This window comes from Melopsittacus undulatus, chromosome 9 (genome assembly GCF_012275295.1).
Source record: "Melopsittacus undulatus isolate bMelUnd1 chromosome 9, bMelUnd1.mat.Z, whole genome shotgun sequence".
NCBI classification, from domain to species: domain Eukaryota; kingdom Metazoa; phylum Chordata; class Aves; order Psittaciformes; family Psittaculidae; genus Melopsittacus; species Melopsittacus undulatus.
Genome location: NC_047535.1, coordinates 6,229,949 through 6,256,105, shown reverse-complemented (window position 1 = coordinate 6,256,105; position 26,157 = coordinate 6,229,949). Strand labels below are relative to the sequence as shown.

General features: G+C 49.6%; 2 protein-coding genes across 2 annotated transcripts in view; both read left to right on the top strand.

The window, feature by feature from the left end:
- Positions 1-18,927, top strand: part of CHD2 (chromodomain helicase DNA binding protein 2) — a 91,898-nt gene extending 72,971 nt beyond the window's left edge. Inside the window, exons 24-43 of the mRNA XM_034065895.1 lie at positions 425-496; positions 1,601-1,750; positions 2,356-2,504; positions 3,011-3,110; positions 4,471-4,563; positions 4,807-4,980; positions 5,859-6,034; positions 7,400-7,441; positions 8,466-8,605; positions 9,314-9,452; positions 9,592-9,742; positions 10,533-10,655; positions 10,949-11,077; positions 11,721-11,861; positions 12,918-13,052; positions 13,435-13,613; positions 14,000-14,099; positions 14,615-14,831; positions 14,999-15,248; positions 15,364-18,927. Coding sequence (XP_033921786.1) covers positions 425-496; positions 1,601-1,750; positions 2,356-2,504; positions 3,011-3,110; positions 4,471-4,563; positions 4,807-4,980; positions 5,859-6,034; positions 7,400-7,441; positions 8,466-8,605; positions 9,314-9,452; positions 9,592-9,742; positions 10,533-10,655; positions 10,949-11,077; positions 11,721-11,861; positions 12,918-13,052; positions 13,435-13,613; positions 14,000-14,099; positions 14,615-14,831; positions 14,999-15,248; positions 15,364-15,697 — 2,994 coding nt within the window. The 3' untranslated portion in view covers positions 15,698-18,927. The remainder of the gene's footprint in view (positions 1-424; positions 497-1,600; positions 1,751-2,355; positions 2,505-3,010; positions 3,111-4,470; positions 4,564-4,806; positions 4,981-5,858; positions 6,035-7,399; positions 7,442-8,465; positions 8,606-9,313; positions 9,453-9,591; positions 9,743-10,532; positions 10,656-10,948; positions 11,078-11,720; positions 11,862-12,917; positions 13,053-13,434; positions 13,614-13,999; positions 14,100-14,614; positions 14,832-14,998; positions 15,249-15,363) is intronic.
- A 2,121-nt stretch (positions 18,928-21,048) lies between these two features.
- LOC117436676 (repulsive guidance molecule A-like) lies at positions 21,049-24,201 on the top strand. The gene is made up of 2 exons (XM_034066248.1): positions 21,049-21,162; positions 23,320-24,201. The coding sequence occupies exons 1-2, from the start codon at positions 21,081-21,083 to the stop codon at positions 23,568-23,570; spliced, it is 333 nt and encodes a 110-aa protein (XP_033922139.1). The 5' UTR covers positions 21,049-21,080; the 3' UTR covers positions 23,571-24,201.
- The last annotated feature ends 1,956 nt before the right edge of the window (positions 24,202-26,157 follow it).

Here is a 26,157-nt window from a genome sequence, read left to right as displayed (position 1 = left end):
CATGGAATAGTGGGGTTCACTTGAAAATGTGAGACCATGCAGAGGGAGTCACTGAGTTTCCCAGAGATTGGTTGCTGAAATACAGTGGAGGGAACTGGGAAGTCACTTCCATGTGGACCCATCTCTGCAAAACACCTCTGCTGACAGGCCCATGCTTTGGGCTGTGTCCTGTGATAAACCCCAAGGAGAGGACAGCAGGCACAGAGGGACCCTGGCTGGGAGCCTGTAACGGGAGCTGCGATGTCACCCTGCTCCTGCCCTGGTAATACACAGGGCTCAGGCTGTGCAGTTTTAATTGGAGGTTATTTTTAATGGTTGAATGCTGCAGGCAGGAAGGGGGCTGAGGGCTCCCAGAAGCCGGGTGCAGCAGCTCCTCAGGGCTCCTTTACCTTCTTCCTTACATCATTGTTGTTGACTTCCATAGCGCTTGGACGGCTCGATCAAAGGGGAGATCCGAAAGCAGGCGCTGGACCACTTCAACGCGGACGGCTCTGAGGTACTGCAGTGGGACTGTCCTGCCTCAGCAGGGTCTGGGTGGGCTGAGCTGTGGCTGTGACTGCCAAGAGGGGCTTGGTTCAGTCCGTTGCTTTTCACAGGACACCAGGTACTCTTAAAGAGACACAGATAGAGCCATATTGCTTATTGAAAATCTCCCACATCCACAGAACAAGGCTGTAGGTCACATCTCCAGAGAGTCCTGAAGAGGCTGGGAAGAGTCAGGCTTTAGAAATTCCCTTCCAATGGTCTGGAGAATGAGATGGTTGCTAAATGATTCGTTCCTCCAGTGGAAAGCTGGTTTTTGATATGAAATGGCAGAGGAAAAAAAAGGGGATTTTAAGTGTTGGCAGACAGCATAGTCCTGTATTGGATGTGAAAGTCTCCACTGTTATAGGAGGGGGCATCTCCAACCTCCCATTTGGGCTTGCTGACTCACAGTGACTGGTGCAAGGAACTTGTGCCACAGCAATGCCAGCGATAAGAAATGCCTCTCCTCTCTCCAGACTGGAGGAGCATTCTTGTCTGACACAGGAGATAGAGTTGGGTGCTTCATGATTTTGGGAAGGTGAGAAGGAGACAGTGGTATGGATGGGAAAGGAGCAAGAATGCCCATAAAAACTGCCCTTTGCCCTCTCCTGGGGGCATCAAGGAGGTTCAGGCATCTTGGCTTTAATCTGGCACCCTGTGCCCTCAGGCAGTGACTCAACCAACCTACTGGTCACTGATCTCACTCCAGCAGCTAACAAAAAGCACGTGTTTGCTGCTGCCTCTGTAGGAATCTGGTGGGCAGCATGGTCTGACCTTCAGAAGGAGCTCCAAGGTGTCCTTGCCCTTAGCTGTTTGCATTGCTTTCCCACAATGATGCTTGCCAGGCTCTTCCTGGAATAGCACACCTTTCACACTGCCAGCACCACCTCATTTTGTGCCCTGGCTTACAGACCAGTGGTACTTGGTGTATGTGGGAAGGAAATCCTTCTAAGGAGCACGAATGCACCACTCCTCCCTCTGTTTCTTTGCATAGCTTTGAAGTCACCATTGCTGTTTTATGAACCCAGTTAGAAGTTGGTTAACTCATGGATGCCTTTTCTTTTGTTCCTTCCAGGACTTCTGTTTCTTGTTGTCAACGCGAGCTGGAGGACTGGGAATTAACCTGGCCTCTGCTGATACTGTTGTTATCTTTGATTCGGACTGGAACCCCCAGAATGATCTGCAGGCTCAGGCTCGGGCTCACCGCATTGGTCAGAAGAAGCAGGTCAGAAGAGTTACCTGGGCTGTTTTCTCTGGGGCTTCAGTGTGTGCATCTAAACTGGCTCCCACCTCAGCAGAGCCTCTGAAAACACTGTCTTTTTGCCCCCAGTCCTGACTCCACAGAGTGCTGCCAATATGAGGGAAGCTCATTTAAAAGTCAGGAAACAAAAAATCAGCCCAGATTTGTCAGGTGCCAGATCTTTCTGTTGGCTTTGGGTTCTGGGATGGTTCCAGACCAAGCCCAGCTGTGGCATCACACTTCCCAGCCTTGTGGACTTGTCTTCCTTCCCCTTAGGAAGCAGAACATCCACCTTTACTAGGGTTTTATTAGATATGTGAAAAGTTTGATGCTAGTTTGGATTTAGAGTGATTGTTTCAGAAGACTTTTTACTCTGTGCTCAGGCATGCTACAAGATTTGTATTAACCAACCTGTTTTATGCTGTTTCCTATGAGATATAAGAATGGTTTTCTTCTATAAAGACACATCTGTACATGAAGAGACAATGCCTGCAGACCAGTCTCCTGGGAAACAACTGAGGGATGCATTGCTGTGTCAGCAGAGCTTGTTTAGGTGCAGGAAATAGCTCTGCTCTTCTTTTGCCCTTCAGGTGAATATTTACCGCCTGGTCACAAAAGGAACTGTAGAGGAGGAGATCATTGAGAGGGCCAAGAAGAAGATGGTGCTGGATCATTTGGTGATCCAGCGTATGGACACCACTGGTCGGACTGTTCTGGACAACACCTCTGGGCAGTCCAAGTAAGTGGCTGTGTCGGGAGGCAGAGATGGCTGGTACAGCACGTGGTGTAAACAGCTTCCCCTGCTGATGTTTCCCAGGGTTCATTTGATAAAGTACAGGTCAGGAGACTAATACATAATGGGGCCTTCCACTGCATTGGATTCTGCAGCCGTTAATTTGGACATACAGGATAAGAATAATCTAAAGATAACCTAGTTTTAATGCATCACTTGTTTTTACCTTCTGTTCTCTTCCTGGAGATCATCCTGATTTGAGGGAGCCTGGTGGTGGAATAGCTCAAGTTTTGCAGTGACCTCAGACTCTCCCCATTTCCTCCAAGCAGATGGAGGCTGTTCCCTTTACAGTAACTACCTGTGCTAGAGCAGGGAAGAGATCAATAGAAAACCTTTTTACAGTGCTAGGTAGAAAACTTACTCCTTCCCTTAACTAGGAAAACCTTTGTTGTTTTTGTGTTATAGAAGCACTGACTTAACCGCTCAAAACACATTCTTCTTGTTTGTTCTAGCAGCTCAAACCCTTTCAACAAAGAGGAGCTGACAGCTATTCTGAAATTTGGAGCTGAAGATCTCTTCAAGGAGCTTGAAGGGGAAGAATCGGAGCCTCAGGTAGCTTGCAATTGAAATCACATAGCTGTTGGGAGTCCTCTGCAGGTCTGCACGGTGCAGGGGGTGGTGTGTGTTCGCTTGCTCTTTGTACTTGCCTTGTGCATGAGTGGGGGTTGTTGAACAGGGTGAGTCTGGAGAAGGTGAAGAAAGAGAGCTCTGGGGATGGGGGACCAGGAGGTTGAGGAAAGCCTTGTTGTTGAGGGTTAAATAACGATCACCAAGAGAGTCCCTTGGCTCCTGAGGATTCAGTAGCCAGTTACAGCAGAGCCTGCTGAGAGCTCTGCTCCCTTCCTCTTCTGAGCACTCCTTCAGCATCCTTCTTTGGTTGCTCTCATAGGCGGGAGCCAGCACAGTGAAGTTGATTTGGTCACTCTCTCCTGCCTCAGTGCACCATTGCTTTGACAGTTCAGTATTGAGTGCTTTGACCAGTTCTCTCGATCACCTGGGAACTTCTGAGATGCAGAACTTCCCCTGAGGGAAACAGTTCACAGTTACTGTGTCTCACTCTCTGGACATTTCCCTGATGCTCAGCCTTACTGTTCCTTTCCTTCCACCCTGTCACCCTTATTCATACTCTTTTGCACCACTTGAGATAGTTCATCCCTTCCCTCAGTGATGACGACCTGCAGATATCTGCCCTTCATTTAGCTTGTATCAGTCCAGGGCATATTCAGCTACTGCACCCCACAAGTCTGTTCTCCAAAGCTCTGTCACAGTTTAAGCCCAGCAGGTAACACAGAGCCATGCAGCCTCTCACTCACTCCCCACCTTCCCTCCTCCTCTCTGGGCAGAATGGAGAATGGAAAAACTGTAAACACCACAGGTTGAGGTAGGAAGAGTCCAGTAGCTAAAGTATAATACAAAACTACTCTTGACTACTAATGATAAGGGAAATAGCAAGGGGAGAGAATATAAAACCAAAAGGGCAAAAGAAAACAACAAACACAAGTGATGCACAATACAATTGCTCACCACCCACCGGCCGATACCCAGCCTGACCCAAGCAGTGATCTGGGCCTTCCCAGTAACTCCTCCCAGTTTGTATACTGGGCATGATGTGCTGTGGTATGGACTACCCCTTTGGCTGGTTTGGGTCAGGTGTCCTGTCTCTGACTTCTTGTGCCCCTCCTCACTGGCAGAGGATGAGACTGAGAAGTCCTTCATCAGAGTAAGCACTACTGAGTAACAAGTAAAACATCAGTGTGTTATCAGCACTGTTCCCAGACTAAAGCCAAGACACAGCACTGTACCAGCTGCTGGGAAGGAGAAAAATAACTGTTACAGCTGAACCAGCACAAGCTCTCATTTCCTGCTGTGCTCAGCATCCTCCATTTCATCTCTCTTTCTTTCTGACTGGTAGGAGATGGACATTGATGAGATTCTGCGTCTGGCTGAAACACGAGAGAACGAAGTATCCACCAGCGCCACTGATGAGCTCCTCTCCCAGTTCAAGGTATGGGCTCCCAGGCTTTGTACCGGGCTTTGGGGCTGTGGCTTCCCACATCTTGCTCTGGTGGTAAGGTCAGTGACAGACAGGACAAATCAGGCCTGGTGAGAGGTGACCTGTACAAAGCATTTTGAGGGGTTGTGATGGTTTGGCAGCTGGGGACATAGAGGAGTTGAAGCTTAGCAGACAGCTCTGGGGTACTCCTTCCAGGGGAGGGAGTTTCTAAACTTGCTCCTTTGCTTCTAAAAGGTGGCCAACTTTGCAACCATGGAGGAGGAAGAGACAGAGCTGGAGGAGCGGTCTCAGAAGGATTGGGATGATATCATTCCAGAGGAGCAGAGGAAAAAGGTGGAGGAGGAAGAAAGGCAGAAAGAACTGGAGGAAATCTATATGCTGCCTCGAATCCGGAGCTCAACTAAAAAGGTACAACCTCGACAGTGTCGAGGAGCTGAGGGGCAGGAGGCAAGAGCTGGCAAAGACAGTGGTCAGGGGAACCTGTCTTGAGTGCTTCTTTCCCTCCTCCAAAGTTGGTTGGGAGTAAAGCACAGAGGTAGCACATTGACCGCTTGATGGCATCGTGCATTGGGCCCATGGTTTGTAATGCAGTATGAGAGCCTGTATTGGTATGACTTGTCTTAGCAGACAAAATACTCATATACAGGGCAAAATATCAAACTGTGGAATGCAGATTTTATTGCAGTGGATGCCGTTTTCCTTGGGTGCTCCTGGGCTTCTCTTTCTTAAGTGGCTCTTGCAGGCAAAAGAGGTGGTATCTTCCCAAAGTTCCTTTTTAGGTGATGGGATCTATCTTAGTCCCATAGAAAGCAGACTGTGCAAGGAAACACTTCTGGGACAGGAGGCTTTAAGTGTTTCTGATTTGTTCTCTGGGAAGAACTGGGGAAAAACATTTAGGTGAAAACTTGGGAGAATAATTCATATTGGATGATTCCAGATTCATTTCTGAGGTATCCTGGTTGTCAAAACAGCCTAAGGGACTGTGGCAGAAACCCACTGTAATCAGTGTGGTTTATTACATCTTATACCTTAGTAAATCAAAATGCAACTGTGAAACTCCTGTTGAGAATGCTGTTAATGGAGGATAACCACCAGGGCTATGGCTAGCCAGAAGCTGCAAGGGTGTGCAGCCTCCTTGGGTTGATTACATGGGCTCCTACATCTTCAAGAAGAGATGCTGAGGTGTTTTACAATTGAACATGCAAAAGTGCCAGTGCATGAGAGGGACAGAAAAGGTTGTCAGAATACAGTTGTTAACTGTAGTGCTGTTGTTCTGGCACATACAGGCTCAGACAAATGACAGTGAATCAGATGCAGAAACGAAGAGAAGGCTTCAGAGATCATCTGGATCAGAAAGCGAGACTGACGATACCGATGATGAGAAGAGACCAAAGCGCAGGGGACGTCCTCGCAGTGTTAGAAAAGACACTGTGGAAGGATTTACTGATGCTGAAATCAGGAGGTCAGTGCTGGGCACAAGAGATGGGTCAGGAAATAAATACAGAAGTCCCATGCAGGTGGAGGGGATTCCCAGATTAATCCAGGAATGGTTCACCTCTAAGCGTGTCAGTGGTTTAGGAGGGGCTGCTCCACTGGGCCAGCTTCTACACCTTTGTATAGTGGCATTTGCTCCAGCTGATGACCTTAACATTCAGGTCTGTGCAGAATGGACTGGGTTGTCCTTAGGCTACAGTGGAGCTGGTACCTTCCTAAATTAATCCTTGTTGTAACTGCCCTTCTTGGACCAAGTGGACTGAGCTAATTCCGTACTGCGCATGAGGTGCCATGAGATATAGAGCTGGAGAAGCCAAGGACTCTGGCACTCATGTTTTTCTGGCAGTAGTCCTGCTGATTTAAGCTTTAAGTGAAAGCACCCCTGTGAGAAGCACTGGTCCTGCTGATCCCAGTGGTTGTGTGTCCTCTTCTGCACCATCAGTCCCTGAAGCCAGCTCATGGCTGAATTCTTTTCTTCTCATATCTTTTAATACCCAAGGTTTTCCCAAAGATCTTGGAGTTTTCCTTAACTCTCCATCTCTGAGCTGATGTATTATTAAGCAGGAGATGGTTAGACTTCCTGGATTGTGGTAGCTGCTCCACACCCAGCCTGAAAACATAGAAAAGGAAGGAAGTGTTGTGATGTGAAACCTAACAGCCCATGTAGGTTACTGTGATGGAGCAGAAAGAGGCTGAAAGAACACAAGATGGAAAAAAGGGGAAAAAATTAACTCATTTGAAAAATAATCTGTAGTTGAAGCCTTTGGGTCTAATCCCAGCACAAAGCACTTGTTCAGTTGTATCAGTGGTGACTGACTTTTGCCCTAAGGTTGTTAGCCATGGCAGTGATTTTTGCCATAAAAATAAGACCTAAAACTAAATAGCAATCCTTGTCTGCAAACCTCTGTGATGGATTGCACCACATCTGGCTCTTGTGTGATGGGTAGAGCATTACAATTGCTAATGACATTGATTTAATGGCTCTTTTTTCTCCTTGGAAAACTGAAGTTAATAATTACCATCCTGGTGTGAGCCAATGCTTTCCTTGAATTGTTTTTACACTGTGGTTATGCCTCTCCTCTTTTTTCTTCCGCTCATCTGTCAAACATTCAACATTCACAATAATGGTGTGTTCTTCTGCTGCCGAGGTCACATAACTCTTTGTGGGGACTAATGAATTAGGCTTCCTGGTGCTGAAAGGTGCTTAGCTGATCAGTGTGGAATGCAAGGTTGATTATGTGGCAGGCTGTAACTAATACATTCAAGTGCTTAATGTTGGACCCGCTTTTTATGGCAGCTGGTTTAATTCCTGTTTATTTTGGTTTTTGCCTAGGTTTATCAAGGCTTACAAGAAGTTTGGATTGCCTCTTGAACGGTGAGTCCCAGCCTAGCCCAGCTCCAGAGGGGTAATCGTGTGGGGGATGTTAGATTTCAAAGCACAGCCATAAACACATTGCTACGGGTGTTCAATACAACCTCCATGGACAGCACAGAGCCTTGCTGTCATATATCAGTAACCTCAGCCCTGCCATACAGTCCCTCATGTCTTAGTTGATGAGCACTGATGAATGCTGGCCAAAACCCAGCTAGAACAGTAGCAGCGCCAGGCTGTACCCAGCATCATCCTGCTGGCAGAGCATGGGCCTTTGGGCATTTCCACTGTGCCTAGGAAGGAGAGGGAGCAGCTGTCTGAACAGCAAATGCTGCCCAAAATGCTTGTCGAGCTTTTGCCATGCATGTTAGTTTCAAGACTGAATTTGGAGCATCTTTCTTTGTCTCCTATATCCCTCTTGAAGGGAAGCAAGGAGAGGCACACACTGTCCTCATGCAAGGGTCTGCATAGCTTGGGTGCTATGATGCAGTGTAAGTGAGGAAGGAAGGGAGATGGGTATGTGTGCTGGCTCTGGAAAGCTGTAGCCTTTGCTGAGATCTCAGACCTGAGGCAGGGATCCCTGCATGTATTGTACAAGAAATGACTGGGTTTTCAGCTGGTTGTACTCCCCTGTTGTGAAACACAAGGCTGGCAAATGGGCTGTTAATTGCTGTTACTAGCTTCAGCCAGGCAAATGGGACAGCAGATGGCAGCTTTTGACCATCAAATGGAACTGAGAAAGCTAAAGGAACACTGTACAGTCACAGAAGGTGCCTGTTGTGCCCAAGATAGACAGTTCTCACCTTTGCTTGAATACTAGAAAATCCAAAGCATTGGATCAGCTGTACTACATCTGCTCTGTACGGCAGCTGAGACCTGAAAAATAGACTAAAACTGTGTAATTTCCTGCACAACTTTGACTTGTGCCACTTCAGAGCACTGACTACTAAAAGCTATGAAACACTCAGTAAATGGCAGGGAGGAGATATGCTTTATCACATACAAACCTTCTTTTCCCCTTTTCCAGGCTGGAGTGTATTGCCCGGGATGCTGAGCTGGTGGATAAGTCTGTGGCTGATCTGAAAAGGTTAGGGGAACTCATCCACAATAGCTGTGTGTCAGCAATGCAAGAATATGAAGAGCAATTGAAAGAAAATCCAGGTGAAGGTAAGCAAGAGGGTTGTGTGCTGCTGTTGGGATGGTTCTGGGGAAGTTTCATGGAGCTGGGGAGAAAACCATGCCCTTGCTGGGCAGGGAAGCATGCCACAGTGCGATTTAAAAGTGAAGAGAGAGCACACATTTCCATCTCACCAATGGAGAGAAGCCCCTGAGTCTTCTGCTCAGCCTGGAAAGTTGCATTTGGGTCTGATGGCTTCTGCTGAACGTTTTTGGGAGAGGCTGAAGTAATCAGCTTAATGGTGGCCCACAAGGCAAAGCAGATCATATTTTAACTGGCCATGGACTGGGAGTTGAAAGTGCTGTGTGCTCCATGGTAAAGCAGGATCCACAATTAGCACTTCTCATGATGATGATGGACATGAGTTCATCATTAACTGATCTATGTATGGCTGTTCTGTGCCGTTGATTTGGAGATAGAGGGGTCTGGGCTGAATTTCCTGCTGGGGGTCTGCCCGCTGCAGCTGAACAAAACTACTGAAGCAACAGCTCCAGTGTCCTTAGATGTGTTTTTAAGATGATAGTGGAGGTGTCTGGATTATACATCTAAGGGAGTTAGTGACAGAAAGCTTACCTTGGGTCTGCTGTTTGAAGATGAAGTTGAGGGCAAGATCTTGATCTCTGTGTGCATAGACATTTTTACAGAGGCACCTCTTCCTACAAGAGGTCCCTTAGTTGCTGTGTTCTGTTGTTACACAGGGAAAGGGCCTGGGAAAAGAAGAGGACCTACTATGAAGATTTCCGGTGTCCAAGTCAATGTGAAATCCATCATCCAGCATGAAGAGGAGTTTGAAATGCTGCATAAATCCATTCCTGCAGACCCAGAGGAAAGGAAGAAGTGAGTTTGGTTGAGCAGGCAATGCAGAAAGGGGCTCAGGAATCTGGACTTTGCAGTGGGAAGAGGGAATAACCAAGCTCTGTAGATTTGCTTTATATCCCAGAACACCAGAATCAACTCATGTCTGAAATGCTTTCAGGTACCGCCTGACGTGTCGGGTCAAAGCAGCCCATTTTGATGTCGACTGGGGAGTGGAGGAGGATTCTCGGTTGTTAGTGGGAATTTACGAGCATGGCTATGGAAACTGGGAACTAATTAAAACAGATCCAGAACTGAAGCTATCTGATAAGGTAAGTGGCTTTGCCTGTTGCTTGCACTGGGTCCGTTGTTCATAGAGAACATGTTTGATTTACTCTAGAAACAGATGTTTCTGTTTGTAACCCTTCAAAAAATAACACTTAATAATAATGAGGAAAGCAGTGACCTCCATGGAATGTTGTTTGATGGAAAGCAGAGTTGTGTTATTTGATGGGCTGGGAAATTTTGATGGCTGGGAGCCTTTCTACATCAAGTTCAGAAAGGCATTTTGCAATGGAAACAATTGTCTGAGCCGTGCCACCCACCTTCCAATGAAGCATGAGGGTCACCTGGCTGGCAGCCTGAGACAGTTCATCCACAGCGTGGCACCTTGCAGCTTTGTTCATTGATTCTGTATCATTGCTGTAGCCATGTCTCTGGTTACCAGAGGGGACCAGCCCACTGTGACAAGGCTGCCACAAATGAATGTGATGTGTCAAGGAGAGTGGACTCAGTTCTGCAACCTAAAAACAGTTTACAAAGATGTTGGTTTTTTAATTCCTTTGCATACTTCCAAGAAAGATCATAGAGAATCTAGAGAGCTGCCTTGGGCTCCTTTCACTTCTGCAAAAGGCCAAGGGAGGGATGCTGGCTTGCTCACTAGGAGCTTTGTTTTTGGCTAGACAGAGAGACTCTGTGTGAGAGGTCTCACCTTCTTGTTATCTCAGAAGGTGCAGCATCTCTGACCCTTTGCTGGGCCTGGAAGAACTGTTGCTAATGTGTATCTCTTGTTAAGGTTTTCTAGGTGTATTTGGCTATATATTTTTCTGTTTTTTATCAAAGATCCTACCTGTTGAGACAGATAAGAAACCTCAGGGAAAACAGCTCCAGACCCGAGTTGATTATCTACTGAAACTGCTGAAGAAAGATCTGGACAAGAAGGAAAACATGAAAGATGGGGAAGAGGTGAAATGCAGCTGCTTGGTTCTGGGGATTTTGGGATGACTGGGTGGCTGGTGGTGGGAGACAGTGAGTGTCCCCAGGTCACTGAACATCATTTATGTGAACTTGTCTGTTACCTGGTTGCACTGTGATACTGAAATGAGAACTATTACATGTAACTGAAGGACACGGGCTCATGAAGCTTCCTGCTGCCCTGCAGGTCCTCCAGCTGTCTGTAAGATGTTCAGGAGATGGGGTATGTCCCCAGGAAGTAGCTGTAGCTATTTGCTTGCCCTGACTTGTTCTGTTCTCACCAGGGCAAGCTAAAGAAGAGGAAACCACGAGTAAAGAAAGAGAACAAAGCTCCCAAAGTCAAAGATGAGCATGGGAATGAACTCCTCTCTCCTCGGCACTCAGACAACCAGTCAGAAGAAGGTGAAGTCAAGGTGAGTCAACTTGGTGGGTAGTGGTTTTTCCAGGTTTCCTTAAGGTGTGTTGTTATTGCAGGAGACTGGCAAACACAAAAACACATTTACAGCTGTGGGGGTGAAAGAAAGACCTTTCCCACCCACTCTTTTAGTGCTTTGTTTTGCGGGATCCTAGAATGGATCCATGTCAAAGGAGGAAAGGTTGTTTCAGGACAAAGTCTGCTGCCCTTATAAAGGAGAGAAAGAAGAATTGTTTTCCTCTCCTTTTCAGTACATCAGCCAGTGGTGAAGCTGGAGTTTACCAAGGTCGTGCTGTTGCTTAGAAAACCTTCTGTCTTTGAGTGGTTTGGCTTGTAGTCTGTGACTTTTTGTTCATGTGCTGATCAGTATCTACCTTAGGGGCTGAGTGTTCTCGAGCAGAGCTGGCAGAGGGAAGCAATGCTTATCTACAGTGTGCCAGCTAGTTGCAGATTTCAGTTCATCTGTTTTGTATATCCTTTAGTCAAGGGTTGCAGCTGGTTCAGCAGGGCTTGCTGTCTGGCTAAAGAGGTGTGAGGGCAAATTTGGATGGACCTCAAAAATTGCCTGTTTCAAGGATGGAAGCTTTATGGAAGAAAGTGTATGTGAGGTGAGGGACTCCAACTTTGTGCTGATTTTCTAGGAGGATGGCTTGGAAAATTGCCCAGTGAAAAAGAAACAGAAGAAGAAAGAGAACAAAGAGAACAAGGAAAAACAGACAACCACTAAGAAGGAAAAAGAAAGCGATAAAGAGAAAAAGAAGACAAAAGAGAAGAAAGAGAAGGTATGTGGTGCTCTGGGGAGCAGTTTCAGAGTTAGGAAGGTTTCTGAGCAGAAGGACAAACTATGAGGCTTATGATTCATTAAAAACTTGTGCGAAAAGACATCAATGAAGCACTGAGGGGTGAGGGAATATATCCTAAAGCTTGATGCATTGTGAGCAAAAAGGATGAGATTTTGTCAGACTGCCTTTCAGGTACAACTGTTCCTAAGAGAGCAATATGGCCAAATAGCTGATGTTAAGGAAGAAAGGGGGAAGTGCCAGGAGCACTCAAAGTTCTGTTCAGCTGTGATTTATCACAGGGTTGGCAGCTCCTTGTCTGTATTCCCCTTTAATCTAAGCTAACCCCAAATATCCCAAATGTCCACACCATCAAGGCTAAGTTGGCCTTGTTGCTGTTCAGGACTCACTAGAATGAGTGTTTCAACATCAATGGTATGTTGTGGACTAAAATGTCCCTTGAATTTTGGGTACAAGTGCCCTGAGTGGTGGGTTCAAACTGGAAGGGCTTTTGTAATAATGACCTGAAGTACCTGTCCAAGGAACAGGTATGTACACCCTGCCCACTATGTTTTGATACTGGGATCATAAGTGCAAAGCAAGAAGTTTGGTTGCTTATATAGGGGAAAGTTTGCTTTCCAGAGATATTTGTTATGATCAGAGTTTAACAGGCCATGATTTGAGGTTGCTTTCCAGAGGGTGTGAGGACTAGTAACATCACATGAAGCTGAAGACCCTCATAGACATGAGACTACTCTGAGCTCTGTCCTTGCAAGGGATATTCTTTAGCTCAAGCTCTCTCCAAGTTTTCAATGTTGGTTTTCTCTTCATGTGTATGAATATTGTATTAATGTCCAAAATGTTGTCTTTTACTTGTCACTACTTCCACAGGGATGATAAATAGAGGCATTGCAGCTAAACAGTTGGGGATCTTGGGAGGAAAGTTGTAGGAGCAGTGCCTGGGCTTAACCACTGCCAGTAACAGCACTGCAGAGGTTTTTAGTTGGATCACTTGGGATCTGGCTCCACATGTGATGTGTGTAATTTGTCCTTGTAAAGCCTAAAGGTGGTGAAGCCAAATCAGGAAATAAAGGGAAGAGATCGCAAGGTCCTGTCCACATTACTGCAGGGAGTGAACCAATTCCCATCGGGGAGGAGGAAGATGATGATCTGGACCAAGAAACATTCAGTATAGTGAGTATTTTCCTTGGGAGATGGGAGGGCAGTGGCAGAGCCCAGCCAGGCAGCCAGGGTTTGCTTCCACGTTATCCAAGGATGCTTTTTAGGTGTCAGGGTATGAGGCCTGTCCTAGTGTCCCACTGGCTGATGTGAGAGCATGGTGGAACCTTATGCATGTGTTACCCACTAGCCTCCTCTGTGCCTACTAGCAGCTGCTTTAAATGGCACTTCCTTTCCAACTCAAACTATTCAGTGATTCTGACTGCTCCTTTCCTAATGGTCAGATAACTTGTACGTCGTGCTCATGAGAACACTTCTTCCTGCTCTGTCTGATGAACAAGAGCAGTGTAGAGCCCTGTGCCAAAGGAATCACTTTCTGCTCTCTCGCTTTTTCAAGTGCAAGGAAAGGATGAGACCAGTCAAAAAAGCACTGAAGCAACTCGATAAGCCTGATAAGGGACTGACAGTTCAAGAACAGCTGGAGCACACACGCAGCTGCCTCCTAAAAATTGGGGACCGCATCTCTGAGTGCCTTAAAGCCTACACTGACCAGGACCATATCAAGTTATGGAGAAGGTGAGGGGTCATTTTGCTTTCTTGCTTGGTTGGTCTGTGATATTTAAGAAGGGTCCTCAGAGGCTGCTAGGTTTTATGTGGATGAGTTTGCCATTTGCCTCTTAGTGAACAAGTGGATTCTTGTGTTCTCTGGCCCACTCAGTCCATGGCTGTTCTCTTTGTGCTGGTTTCAGCTAAACTGACTTCAGAGCTACTTTAAGTAAACCAATGCAAACCTCTTTATTTTGCTCTGAAGAATGTGGTTCCAACTCTCCTGCTCATCCTGTCCTGAGCTGGGTTGAGATTGTTTTCCAGGGAGGGTAGAACTGATTTGATGTTGTCTTGAAAGCAGTTGGCACTTAAACTGCTGATGTAGCATCTAACAGAAAATGCTCATGTCCTCCTAGGAACCTGTGGATATTTGTGTCAAAATTCACAGAATTTGATGCCAGAAAACTGCACAAACTGTACAAGATGGCTCATAAGAAAAGATCACAGGAAGAAGAGGTGAGACCTGAAGTGCTTTCCCTTTGGTTGCTTCCCTTAAAAGTTGTCGCACTTTGCAGTGTCACTTCTTTCATGGGTTTGCTTTATTGTTACTGGCAGTCTGTGATTTTCTTAACATCTCATCAGTCTGGCTGCATTTGCCACCTCTTGCATGGTATTTCTGCCTTCACCTGACAGCACTGGTCACTTTGGCTGTTCTGACCAAGAGAAATCGTTACCTGGTGTGGCACATTGTGTTGGGTTGACCTTGAAAGTGAACAGCCCTTTAGAGACAGGATGTAGAAGCAGAGCCATGTGGGGCTACCTTGTCCCTGTCCTCCATCACATTTGTGCCATTGCCATTTATACCATGCTTGGGCACAGCTGGTTTTCCAAATGCTCAAAGAGTTGGGTGGCCCACAGCAGGGGGACTCTGCAGAACATTCCAGAGCCTGACAGGTAAGGCCATTACTCCCATAATGTGAATCCTTCGATGAAGGAGCACTGGAGCTGTAATGTTCTCTTCCACTTTGCAGGAGCAGAAGAAGAAGGAGGACATGTCCAGCATGAAGAAGCCGTTCCGCCCAGAGCCTTCAGGCTCCAGCCGCGACTCCATGATGTCCCAGTCTCACGTGCCTCACAACCCTCATTCCCAGAAGATCCACTTGCCCCCTTCCCATGCCCAGCAGCAGATGCACGGGCACCCACGGGACAACTATGGCCATCCAAACAAAAGACATTTCAGCAACACGGGTGAGTGCTGCAAGCCAAGAGAAATCATCCCTTGTAACCTAAGGGCTCTTTGCTCTCGGACACAAATTCTTCTGGGACATGTGGCTGGTCAGGTTACCATTTCTTTGAGAATTCAGCACATTAAACTAGAGCATGGAAGACACTCAGTGGTGCTTTCCTCATTGCAGACCGAGGGGAATGGCAGAGGGATCGGAAGTTCAACTACGGTGGCAACAGCAACCAGATGTGGGGCGGGGAGCGGCATCACCAGTACGAGCAGCACTGGTACAAGGACCACCACTACGGGGATCGGCGGTCTCGTGGGGAGCCCCACCGGAGCTCTGGGAGCTACAGACCCAATAACATGTCCCGCAAGAGGCCGTACGAACAGTACAACAGTGACCGAGACCACCGAGGCCACCGAGATTATTACGACAGGTAATTATTCCCTTTCCTCTTGGAAAGGCTGGGAAGAACATGCAGGGAAGCACTGTGATGGCCGGGGTTTCCTTAGGGAACTGCTCTCCATCCGTCTCTCATTCTCTTTCTGCAGGCACCACCACGATTCCAAGCGTCGGCGATCTGATGAGTTCAGGCCTCAGAACTACCACCAGCAGGACTTCAGGCGGATGTCTGACCACAGGCCACCCATGGGATACCATGGCCAAGGACCTTCGGACCACTACCGGTCCTTCCACACAGACAAATCGGGAGATTACAAACAGCCTCTCCCTCCACCTCACGCTGGAGTGTCGGACCCTCGCTCACCCCCCTCTCAGAAATCCCCCCTCGATCCCAAGTCCCCTCTGGATCACAGGTCACCTCTGGATAGGTCATTAGAACAGAAGACCAATCCAGATTATAACTGGAACATTCGGAAAACATAAAGTGACTGAGAGGGAGAAGGCAGACATCTGAAATACTTGGTTTGATGCAACAACTGCTGCTTTCTCCAAGACAACAACCACAAACTTTGAACATGCTGCTATCATCTTCCTGGGTCAGGGAGGAAATTTGGGGGATTAGGTAGAGGAAGATTTTTTTTCCCCTTGTTTTTTCCCCTCATTTTCCCCTTCATTCTTTGTTCCAGTTTAAATTCCCATTTCCTTTCTTCTCTTTTGTTACTGGACGTTGAAACCAGCCTTGCTGCCTCATTCCTTGTTTTGTTCTCCCCAGTCCAATGGACACAAGGGAATTGTCCCCTGTCAGTGTTTAACTCTGTTTCCTTTCCCTTCTTCCACTGTTGAACGTTGGAACCAGCCTTTGCTGCCTCATTCAGTTTGGTCATGTTTCCCCAGTCTGATGGACCCAAGGGATTTTCCCCCAGCCAGTGTTTTCCCAAACCAAGAAGGCAGATCAATGCTGCTTAAGGACTGTGCTTGTGTTACCTGACAGATGCTGCTTTGGTATTGGGGATAAACTGGCGGGGATGGGCTTTGTGTGAAACCAGCATAGGGCAGTGGGAGGGTGTATTCAAAGAGGGACAGAAGAGTCCCTCTGCAGCCAAACTTGGTTGAAAGAGGGACGTGGTGTCCCTGCGGAGTGACTCCAAAGGAGTTGGAGCCATGCTGGTGACAATCCATAGCTTTCCTGGCCATATTACCATTTCCATGTCCCTATCCATTTCAAGAAACTGGTTCTGCTTTGACTATTGTGTCTCCTGCAACTAAAGAGGTGGGGCTGACCTGCCGTCTCTAGGGCTACAACTGGCAAATCTTGACTCCAGAGGGCTTTGGGATATGTGGGGGGAGAAAAAGACTTTCTTAACAAAGGCTTATTAACTTGTAACTAATAGGAAGTAAATCAGGTGAGAACAGTATTTCCCACTGGGCAGAGCTCAGGAATTCATAACAAAAACTCCTCTTCTCTTCTGACATGGGCAGCTGGGATGGTCCAGGTGCTGCAAGGTCAAAAGCTGGCTCTGGGCATCCTGAGGCTCCTCATCTCCCTGCCACTGAAGTGTTCTAGACTTTGGGCAAGTCATTTGTCTGCACTTCATCAAACAGTGATCCAAAACCTCTGCTGCAACTGAAGGATGAGGGATGGTGGAGCAGAGCTCGGTAGAAGTGCAGTGGGCTGATGGCTGTTCAGCTGTCAGCAGTAACTGCTGCACTGAAAGACAGCACCTAAGTGAGCAGGGAGAGAATGAGGAATTCAGGGCTGGGGTCCTTAAATATCCTTGGAGCAAATGTCTTAAGAGCCCAGCATGGCAGAGGGAAGAGAGGAGTCTGCAGCCCAGCTCAGTGCACTTAGAGCAAACACTCCTCCAAGTCTTGGAGCCTCAGTGTCTGATGCAGAACCGTGTTCAGCCTGTAGACGGGTGCGATGAGAGGGGCTGTGCACAGGCTGCTGGCCAGAAGTAGCTGTGGTGGTGGTGATTTTTCAGGTCCTAGGCCTTTTTCCATAGAGTCACATCCTGGAGACCAGTCATAAAGCTCCCCCAGCAGCCGGGCTGCCCAGAGCATGGTGCATCATCCCCTGGAGCTCAGTGTTAAAGACCAGGCTGTTCCAGACTCTTTTTGCTGGGGGACAGAAGCCTGACCTCCTATTGAGGTGCCAGTATGTGACCCTAATAAGCTGTGATGTCCTTTCCCCAAAGAGTGAGGGGAGATGGTGTTCAGGGCTGGCTTCCTGACTCCAGGCGGTGCCTTGGCAGGCACACACACAAACCAACACTAATACCCCCATGTCCCATTCCATGCCGTGTATCCCTTGAAACCTGCTGCTGTCACTCCTTCCCGAGCCCGCTGGTTTAACGGGACACACGGGAAGTGTTTTGCTCTCCTTTTTGGTGTTTTTTATTTTGCAAGATTCCCACCAACTGCAGGGCAGCTCTGCTTGCTTAGGAGCACTGCACTGCCCTGCGATAGTAGTGTTACACTCGTGTTGAGCTGTGCAGGAGGAGCTGAAGGCTTCCGCAGTCCCCCTTTGGAGCTGTGGGGCTAGGAGAGGTGTGAGATAGCGGCGTTCCTCACTAAGCTGTGATTGCAGGCGCTTGCTGTGGTATTCAACAAAGAGGTCCTTTCTTTTCAGAGGTATTAGCTTTTCATGTGACAATGGAGGAAGCCTCAGAGGAGCAAAGAGAGTTGCTCTTTTTGTTCACCAAGCGGTGCTATCGTGATGGAAAGCTCGTGCCATACACTCATAGCAGAAGGCAGTGCTGGCCAGACCAGTGTTACGGTTGGTGGAGGAAAACTCTGAACCCCAGCAAGAGGCATTTTCTGTGCCCAGCTGTGGTGGTTTCTTGCTCAGCCCGGGTTCAGAGTATGAGGTTGGTTGGGGTTTTCTTCTTGTGCAACAGCAAAAGCTTTTCCCATATCCACCAAAGAACTGTCCCCGCTGTCACCTTAGCCTGATACTGCAGTCTCACAGTTTGGGGCAGCCACAGCTTCTCTGGGCAACCTGTTCTAGTGAAGATGGAGAACTAGATTTGGGAGGAAGTCCTCTCTGAGCACACACATGCATTTTATGTCCTCTCAGCACAGGGACCATAACCAGGCGCAGTCACTTGGATGTGAGTGGGATCGGAGGGGACAGGTCCACAGCCATAAACTTCACTGCAGTGTTTGTAACAACATCTGGTACAGCTTTTCCTTGTGAACCAGCTGCGAGATTCCCTCTTGGCAGGAAGAAAGTAGCAATTTGCTGGGGTTTTATGGTATATGGTTTTTCAGCCTGACCCCTTTGGAAATGGTGTAAAGTTTGTGTCATGCACACGATGGAAGTCCTGCAGACTGAAACCTGCTGCAGGCGCAGGCGATGTGGTGCCCCACAGGATGGATACTACAGTGTTCTGACAGTCCTTCCCTGAACGGTTCAAGTGACCCCCCCAAAAATACTGTTGTGCTTTCACCCATTTCCTCCCAACCTCTGCCTCCCCTCCTGGGAGAGAAGGACTCTTTACTGTAAAAAACCACGGACTTTGAAACTTGTTGACTAAAAACAGTAATTAATATTAATTTATATTTGTGGGAAAGAAGAAACCCCCCCCCCATGCCACTGTCCTAGTGATTTCTGATGTAAATATGTTGTTTATATAGTATGTATGAAATTTTCCTACATTGTAAAACTGCTGTACTTTTGATTCTTGTATATTAAAAAGTGTTACGGAGATTTTCAGAACAGTGCCAGTGTGGTGAGTCTGGGGGCTCCATGGTGTTCCTGGTGTGTCCCTGGTGAGTCTGAGGGGTCCATGGTGAATCTGAGGGGTCCATGGTGTATCCTGGGCTGTTTTGGGATCCCAGGACCCTTCCCTGCAGCCCTGGGCATGCCGTGGTGGGTGTTTTCACAGTGCAGGAATAAGCATGTTGTTCTTGGCTGTTCTAAATAGCTTCCCAGTCTGCGGTGACAGAGATTTGGAAACCCCTTCGAATGGGAATTTCCACATGATCAGAAGCCATGCGTTTCCTCACCCATTTCCACCAGGATTTCACTGGGATGGCACCAATGTTTATGTATTTAACCAACCTCTGTCTTTTCTGGATCCTTGGAGGTACGTAAAGATCATTTTGACCCTGTCCACGGAGAATTCCCCTTCCTCCAGAAGTGCTGCTCCTGCTGCAGATATGGAGCTCGCTGCTCTGTCCCCAGCCCCAGGAGGACGTGCCTCTATCCAGGCAGGATGCAATGGCAGCCTGCGCGCTGCTTTGGTTCAGCCTTTCCACCCATCCCCAGTGATGCTCATATGGCAAGAGGCCGTGCAAAGCTCGAAGCCATTTCCCTCCTGTTACAAGAGCTCGTTGTAAAAAGCACTTTTCACACCTGTAGCCACTGGGTCCAGCCCTTCCCAGCCTCTGCAGCTGAGCCAAGCTGCAGCCAACAGTGAAATGTCCCTGAGTGCTATGGCCCTGAAAAACTGGTTTCCTAATGGAAAGAGGTCCTGGTTCCTGCTGTGGGGCTGCAGCAGGGAGAGGGGCTCGGCTGGAGGGAGGCACAGGAATGACAGGAGCTGGTCTGGGTGTCCCTGCCCACAGCACTGTGGGTGCATACCTGAGGTGATGTGTTTCATTCAGAGCTGACTCCTTTCACCCCCAGGGTACCCATAGGAAAGCTGCGGAAGCAGGAGCCGACGAGCCGGAGCAGGAGCACAGGTGAGAGTATGGGCTCTGTCCCACAGAGCTTAGCCCAGCACCATGCTGCAAACAGCTCAGCCCAAGGCCTGGCCACAGCCGGTGTGGAAACGACCCCTTGGTGTGGTGCAGCTTCCCCTTGTCCGGGCCAGGCAGGTCCGGTTGGTCCCACAGCAGCGTGTGCTCCACAGGCACCTGGTGCAGCAGCGCTGGGGCCATCCCTGGTGGTGCTGGGCATGGCCGGGGTCTGTCCCTGTTGTGCAGGTTGAAACCATTGCCCACCAGTTCCAGGTCGCAGGGAGTAGGACCCAGCCCGGCACAAACTCCTGTGAGGGGCCGGGGCAGCCGAGGAGCCCTCACCCTCGCTTTAGGCCGCGCCAGAAGCCGCCGGTCCTGGGCCGAGCGCCATTTTGTGTGACCTTGGCTCGGCAGCTGGGGCTGTTCCAGGTATCCCCTGTGAGCAGCAGCCGGTGGCCGCCGTGTCCCTGCTCAGCCCCAGCGCCCGCATGGGGAGCCCAGAGCAGCAGCAAAGCTCCCGGTCCTGGGAGTCAGTGTCCCACAGGCTGCGCCATCCCTCCCGCAACCCCGCTGCCTCCGTCTCCCTGCCTCAGCTTCTCCTCACTCTACCAGTGACTTTTTGCCCCAAGTTCCTCCATTCAGGGGGCACCCAAAGCGCTCCGGGCAGCCCCAGGGAACAGAGGCGCTGAGACCCCCGTGGGGTGGATGAAGTCCTTCTCAAATGCCCCTCGAGCTGCGCTACAAGCGGCAGCACCAACAGAGCCCTCCCTGCCCCGCCGTGCTCGGTGGCACACGGACCCGACGGGGCACGGGGTGACCGGCATCATCCCTCCCCGCTCCAGCCCAGAGCAGCGCGTTCCTCCGCCCCTTACCGGGAGGCTCCGGCGGGAGGAGGAGGCGCAGCGAGAGGATGCGGACATTGGAAGGCAGCGGATGATGGATGGTGTGGGCTGGTTTGCGATGGGAGGGGAAAGAGAGGAGGAGGAGTAAAAGTGTGCTGGGGCTGCCGGTCCCTGCATCTCCCCCCCTGCCATGTGAGTCTTTGATTTGGTTATTTTACCCAATTCTTTTCTTATTAATGATTTATTTTACTTATTTATTTTACTTTTTTTCTATTTCTTTCTCTCGTTTCTATTGCTTGTTTTCCAGGGAGAGGATAGTGGTTAAAGCTCGAGCTGGATGGATGGGTATGGGGAGAGGGGCAGGATCCACAGCCCTGGGACTTTTCCAAATCCTCCTTGTCTTTCTCTGCATCTTCCCTCCAGGTAAGGAACAGCCTCTTTATTTCGCAGCGTTTCCCCCGTGTTTCTCCAGCCCTTGGACAGCCGCCTCCGGCCCCTGTCTCGGGGCCTCTTTCTCTTCCCTCTCTGCAGCGCTTTGCCACATGTTTCAAAGGAGCGAGCGGGGCTCAGGTTCGGTGTGTGCCCCCCCCCCCCCCCCCCCCAATCCCGTTTTTCCCAAGCAGTCTCGGTGCGGGTTCTTCCTTGACCTCATCTTCTTTGTCTCATCCCACAAGGAAGGAGATGGTGGGAATGAAAGCAGCCCCCGGCGGAGGGTTGTTGTGACAGCGGCGGGCAGGTTCCCTTGTGCTCCCCTTCCCGGGTGTGCCCGGTGCTTTGCAAAGGGGGGGGACACCCGCATATCCTCCCTCTCCCCATACGCCCCATACAGTAGAACTTTCCCATTTTAAATGTAATGTGTTATTTCTCAAGTGACTCCTGCCTTTCTTTTGCGTAACTGTAGGTGCAGCGTCTTAAGCGGAGCCTTTCCAGCGCTGCCCTTAGCAGTGGGGTGTCCCTCCGCGCCCCGCTTCTCCTAGGGGACTTCCCAGCAGCTGGAAGCTGAACCCAGTATGTGTGTGTGTTTGCTTCTAGAAGCTCTGGAGCTGCTCCCCTCTGCGTTGCTTAACGCCCTGTTCGGAACGGTTGAGTTGCAAAGCGTTCGGGCTGTGAGATTTACGGTGCAAGAAAGAACTTGATAGGAGATGTGGCTGCTGCTTTGTTTGATTCTCCCGTCAGCAGTCAAATAAGGTGCAAAGAACTGGCAGAACGAGGTGATCCGGAGCCCGCGGGAGCGGGGCGCAGGCGGAGACGGTGCTCCCCATGTGCAGGGCTGGGAGCATGTTGGGGGCTGCTGTTGAAGGCGTTTTGGGGTGGGGAGATAGGAAAAAGGGGGATTTTCCCCCTGGCAAATCCTTTGCCCTTTTCCCCCTGTGCTTTTGGGGAATTTGGGGGTTCCCAACAGCGAGGAAGCTTCAACCCCTCCTGAGAGCCCCATGTGAACGGGGTCTCTGGGGGCTGCCTAAGCAGCATCGTGCATGTGAGAGATGAAATACTTTCCACCTGTTAGTAACCAAGGGATATTAAACAGTATCTCTTAACAGTGAATGCTTTCAAGTTAACAGATCTGGGTGACATGTGCCCAAGAGTCTCAGGACAATTGGCTTTTGTTTATTAAATGAATTCCCAGTAATTCTCTTTGCCAGAGAATTTGCAGGAGAACAGAGGAACTGTTGATTTTGTGCTGTTTTTTTGAAAGAGCTTGATTTGGGTATGAGATCCAAGTAAACTGACACGTCCAGAAGGGAAATAACGGGCACTCAAAAGGCTGAGCAAGTCAGATGTGTGCATATGGTTGAACATTTATGTTAACAGTGTGTATTATAGTGTCCCGATGAGGGCTGAGCACTGGGATGCGGGTTGTGTGATCCCCCAGGCCCCTGGTGGGCGTTTGGTGACCACAGGATGCTGGCTGGAAAAGGTCCCAGGCCAACAGCACATCCTGGTGCCTGCTGCAGTGCAGTGCCCCAGTGACAGGGGTGACCTCGGGAGAGCAGGAGCGTGTGTCCTGGGTTGGCATTGCCTGTTCCATTGGGTGATGGGTTCTGCAGGATACTGGTTTCCTAGAGGGAGGCCTGATGTGAGGCTGGGCAAACACCTTCCAGTGGGAGCTTAAAAGTGTAAATCATTTAGCTTATCTAGATGTTTGTATTGGTAGAGCTATGTGTACTCACAGCTCACAGTGATTCATACAGCACAGAGCTTTGAATGTCAAACCCTAAAAAAGCATTAAAACACCATTGCATCTCGCCCCACATTTAAGGATCATCCTTATCACTGGTAATGAATATGTCCCATTCTTCCACGCTCTGGTTTTCCCCCAGGAGCATTAATCCAATGCCTGGATGCTCTTTCCCTTCTTGACTTAAATTGGGGCAGATCCTGTTGGTTTCTTTGGTTTTGATGCATGAGACTCAGGTCATGTGAGAGGGTCACATCTGGCGAGCGAGGCTCCATCACGCGGTAGAGCCGATGTCATGAGTTTGGGCTGTGGGAGGGGGACACCCGTGTGTTGCCGGGGGTAGAGCGGGATGCCCCACATGAGGCGTGCGAAGCATTAACCTCCTGGTGTTGTCCTTCCAGTGACATCCCCATGCAAGATCCTCAAGTGCAACTCTGAGTTCTGGGCGGCCACGTCAGGCTCCCACCACGTGGGCACGGAGGAGGCTCCGGAGTTCTGCACGGCGCTGCGAGCCTACGCGCACTGCACCCGCCGCACCGCCCGCACCTGCAGGGGGGACCTGGCCTACCACTCTGCCGTGCATGGCATAGAGGATCTCATGGTGCAGCACAACTGCTCCAAGGATGGACCCACCTCACTGCCCCCGCTCTGAGCATCGGGAAATTGAGCTTGTCTCAGTCACTGCTTATATTCCATAATGTGAGAGTCAGGAAACTGAGTGTGTCTGGAACACCACTTACAGTCTGTAGGAAGCAGGTGTGAAAATCAGAACGGGAAACTGAGCTTATCTCAGACACTACTTGCATTCTATGATGGGAAACATTGCAAGTATAATCGCAAAAGAAGCAAAGAACAAGGCTGTTTACTTTAGATAACGTATAGACAGGTTCGCTATGGCCCCCTTGTTCGAGGCTCATAAGCTTCCACAGGACTGTGAAAGATGTGTAATGGATTTTTATCAGGTAACTCAAGCTGACTTTGTGTGCATGAAAGATGGGGTCAGATAGCAGACACCATGGTATGAGAACAACAACCATCTGGAGGATGCTCGCAGAACCCCAACTGTGGAACTGTGCATGTGTTCTCTAAAACACATGTATTGTTATCAGAGTAAAGCGGGTTTCAAATGCAAGTTATCAGTAATATCCCAAAGAATGTGAACGCTAAAAGACAGGGGAGCCAGGTCAGAGGGTGAGCTCCCAGCACCAGCAATACCCTGGGTGAAGAGGACCAGTAAAATGCTACATCCATGAGTGGTGGTATCTTCTAACTTCCCTTCCTCTATCTCTCCACTCTCTTTTTATTGAATATTGATCAGATGTAAGTAAAAACACGTGGCACAGGACTTCCTAATCTGGTTAAAATAATTGCTATTGAGCTACCATGTCTAACATGCCTTGTGTTTTGTATTAATAAATCACAGAACTGGTGGGTCGGTGTTCTTTCACCCTAATTCAGTACAAGGATATCACAAACTTGGTGGTTGGTCTCAAGGTGAGGAAGGTTGTTCTAAATTACTCCTTTTGGATTGCAGCACACCTGGGGCTATCCAGGAGCCTCCCATAGCTGCAAAGTGCATCCTCTTGCTTACAGCACATGTCCTGTCCCACCATGGCTGGGAGCTAGAAGAGAAGCTCCACCACCTCTAAGAGAGTCAGGGCTCATCCCCTCTGCCATCTGCCAGGCCCTGGAGGCAAGAGTGCTGCATGTGTGGGCATGTCACCACAGGCACCCAGCGCCAGCTAGAGCAGTGCTCCTGCACTGGGGCTGGAGATAACAGCACAGGTACGTTCAGTCCAGCCTCTGGCTCTTGGCACTCCATACATGGTGTCCTTATCCCAGTGCTGATGCAGAATGGCCATGTCTGGGTGCCTAAAAGCTGGGGATTTCCTCATGGAAAGAGTACCTGGTTCCTGCTGCAGGACTGCAGCAGGGAGAGGGGCTCAGCTGGAGGGAGGCACAGGAATGACGGGAACTGGTCTGGGTGTCCCTGCCCGCAGCACTGTGGGTGAATACCTGAGGTGCTGTGTTTCATTCAGAGCTGACTCCCTTCATCCCCAGGGTACCCACAGGGAAGCTGTGGAAGCAGGAGCCGAGGAGCTGGAGCAAGGGTGCAGGTGAGAGTATGGGCTCTGTCCCACAGAGCTGAGCCCAGCACCATGCTGCAAACAGCTCAGCCCAAGGCCTGGCCACAGCCGGTGTGGAAACGACCCCTCGGTGTGGTGCAGCTTCCCCTTGTCTGGGCCAGGCAGGTCCGGTGGGTCCCACAGCAGCGTGTGCTCCACAGGCACCTGGTGCAGCAGCGCTGGGGCCATCCCTGGTGCTGGGCAGGGCTGGGCTCTGTCCCTGTTGCTCAGGTTGGAGCCGTGTTTCCTGCCGTGGGCATGTCCCATGAGGGGCTCCATTGCCCATTGGTTGCAGGGTGCCGGGCACAGGACCCAGCTCTGGCACATGCACACTGTGAGGGGACGGGGCGGCTGAGGAGCCCCAACCCTCACTTTGAGGTGTGCCAGGGTCCTGGCCTGGGCACCATTTTGTGTGACTGCAGCTCAGCAGCTGTGGCTGTTCCCAGACGTCCATCACAGCACAGTGTGCCTCAGACAGAGGAGCAGGGTCCTGAGACCTTGGGCCCCGCATGGGCTTGCTCACCCAGGCATGGCTGTACCCTTTCCTCAGCACTTTGTCTGCCCAGATGTGTGTTCTCACTGAGGTGGATGAGCAGGGTCCATTGGTGCCCTCCTGTCACCAGCAAGCAGGGGAAACCCCTCGATGCTTAAGAACCTTTCATATGACTTTTTATATGAGTGACTTCTTAGGCTCTGTTAAAGCTGTTGTGAGCTGGTGCAGGTGTTGGCAGGGGGAGTGAGTTTGGCTCTAGAAGCTCTCAGTTCTTCAGGGCTCTGCAGAACGGGGAGCTCGGCTCTTGTATTTCTGGTACTGGGTGTCTTTGCATGCATTTACCCAATAATGTGTGTTTTGGTGGCGGTGTCCCCCATGGCCTCAGCATCTCTGTGGCCCCAGCCCCGGGGCAAGGACTCCTTCAGCTTTGCAAACCGGGAACACCAACTAAAAAGAAGTGCAGTTTTGGTTCTCGCTCATTAGAGGGCAGTAACAGACCCAGCTGGGGCTAAAGCCGGGCCGGAGAATAGGCAGAGATCATAGGGGAAATCACGGGGGTGCCCATTGCTGCTGCTGGGGTGAGCAGTGGAAGGGTGACAGAGCCCACTTGGTACCACCGC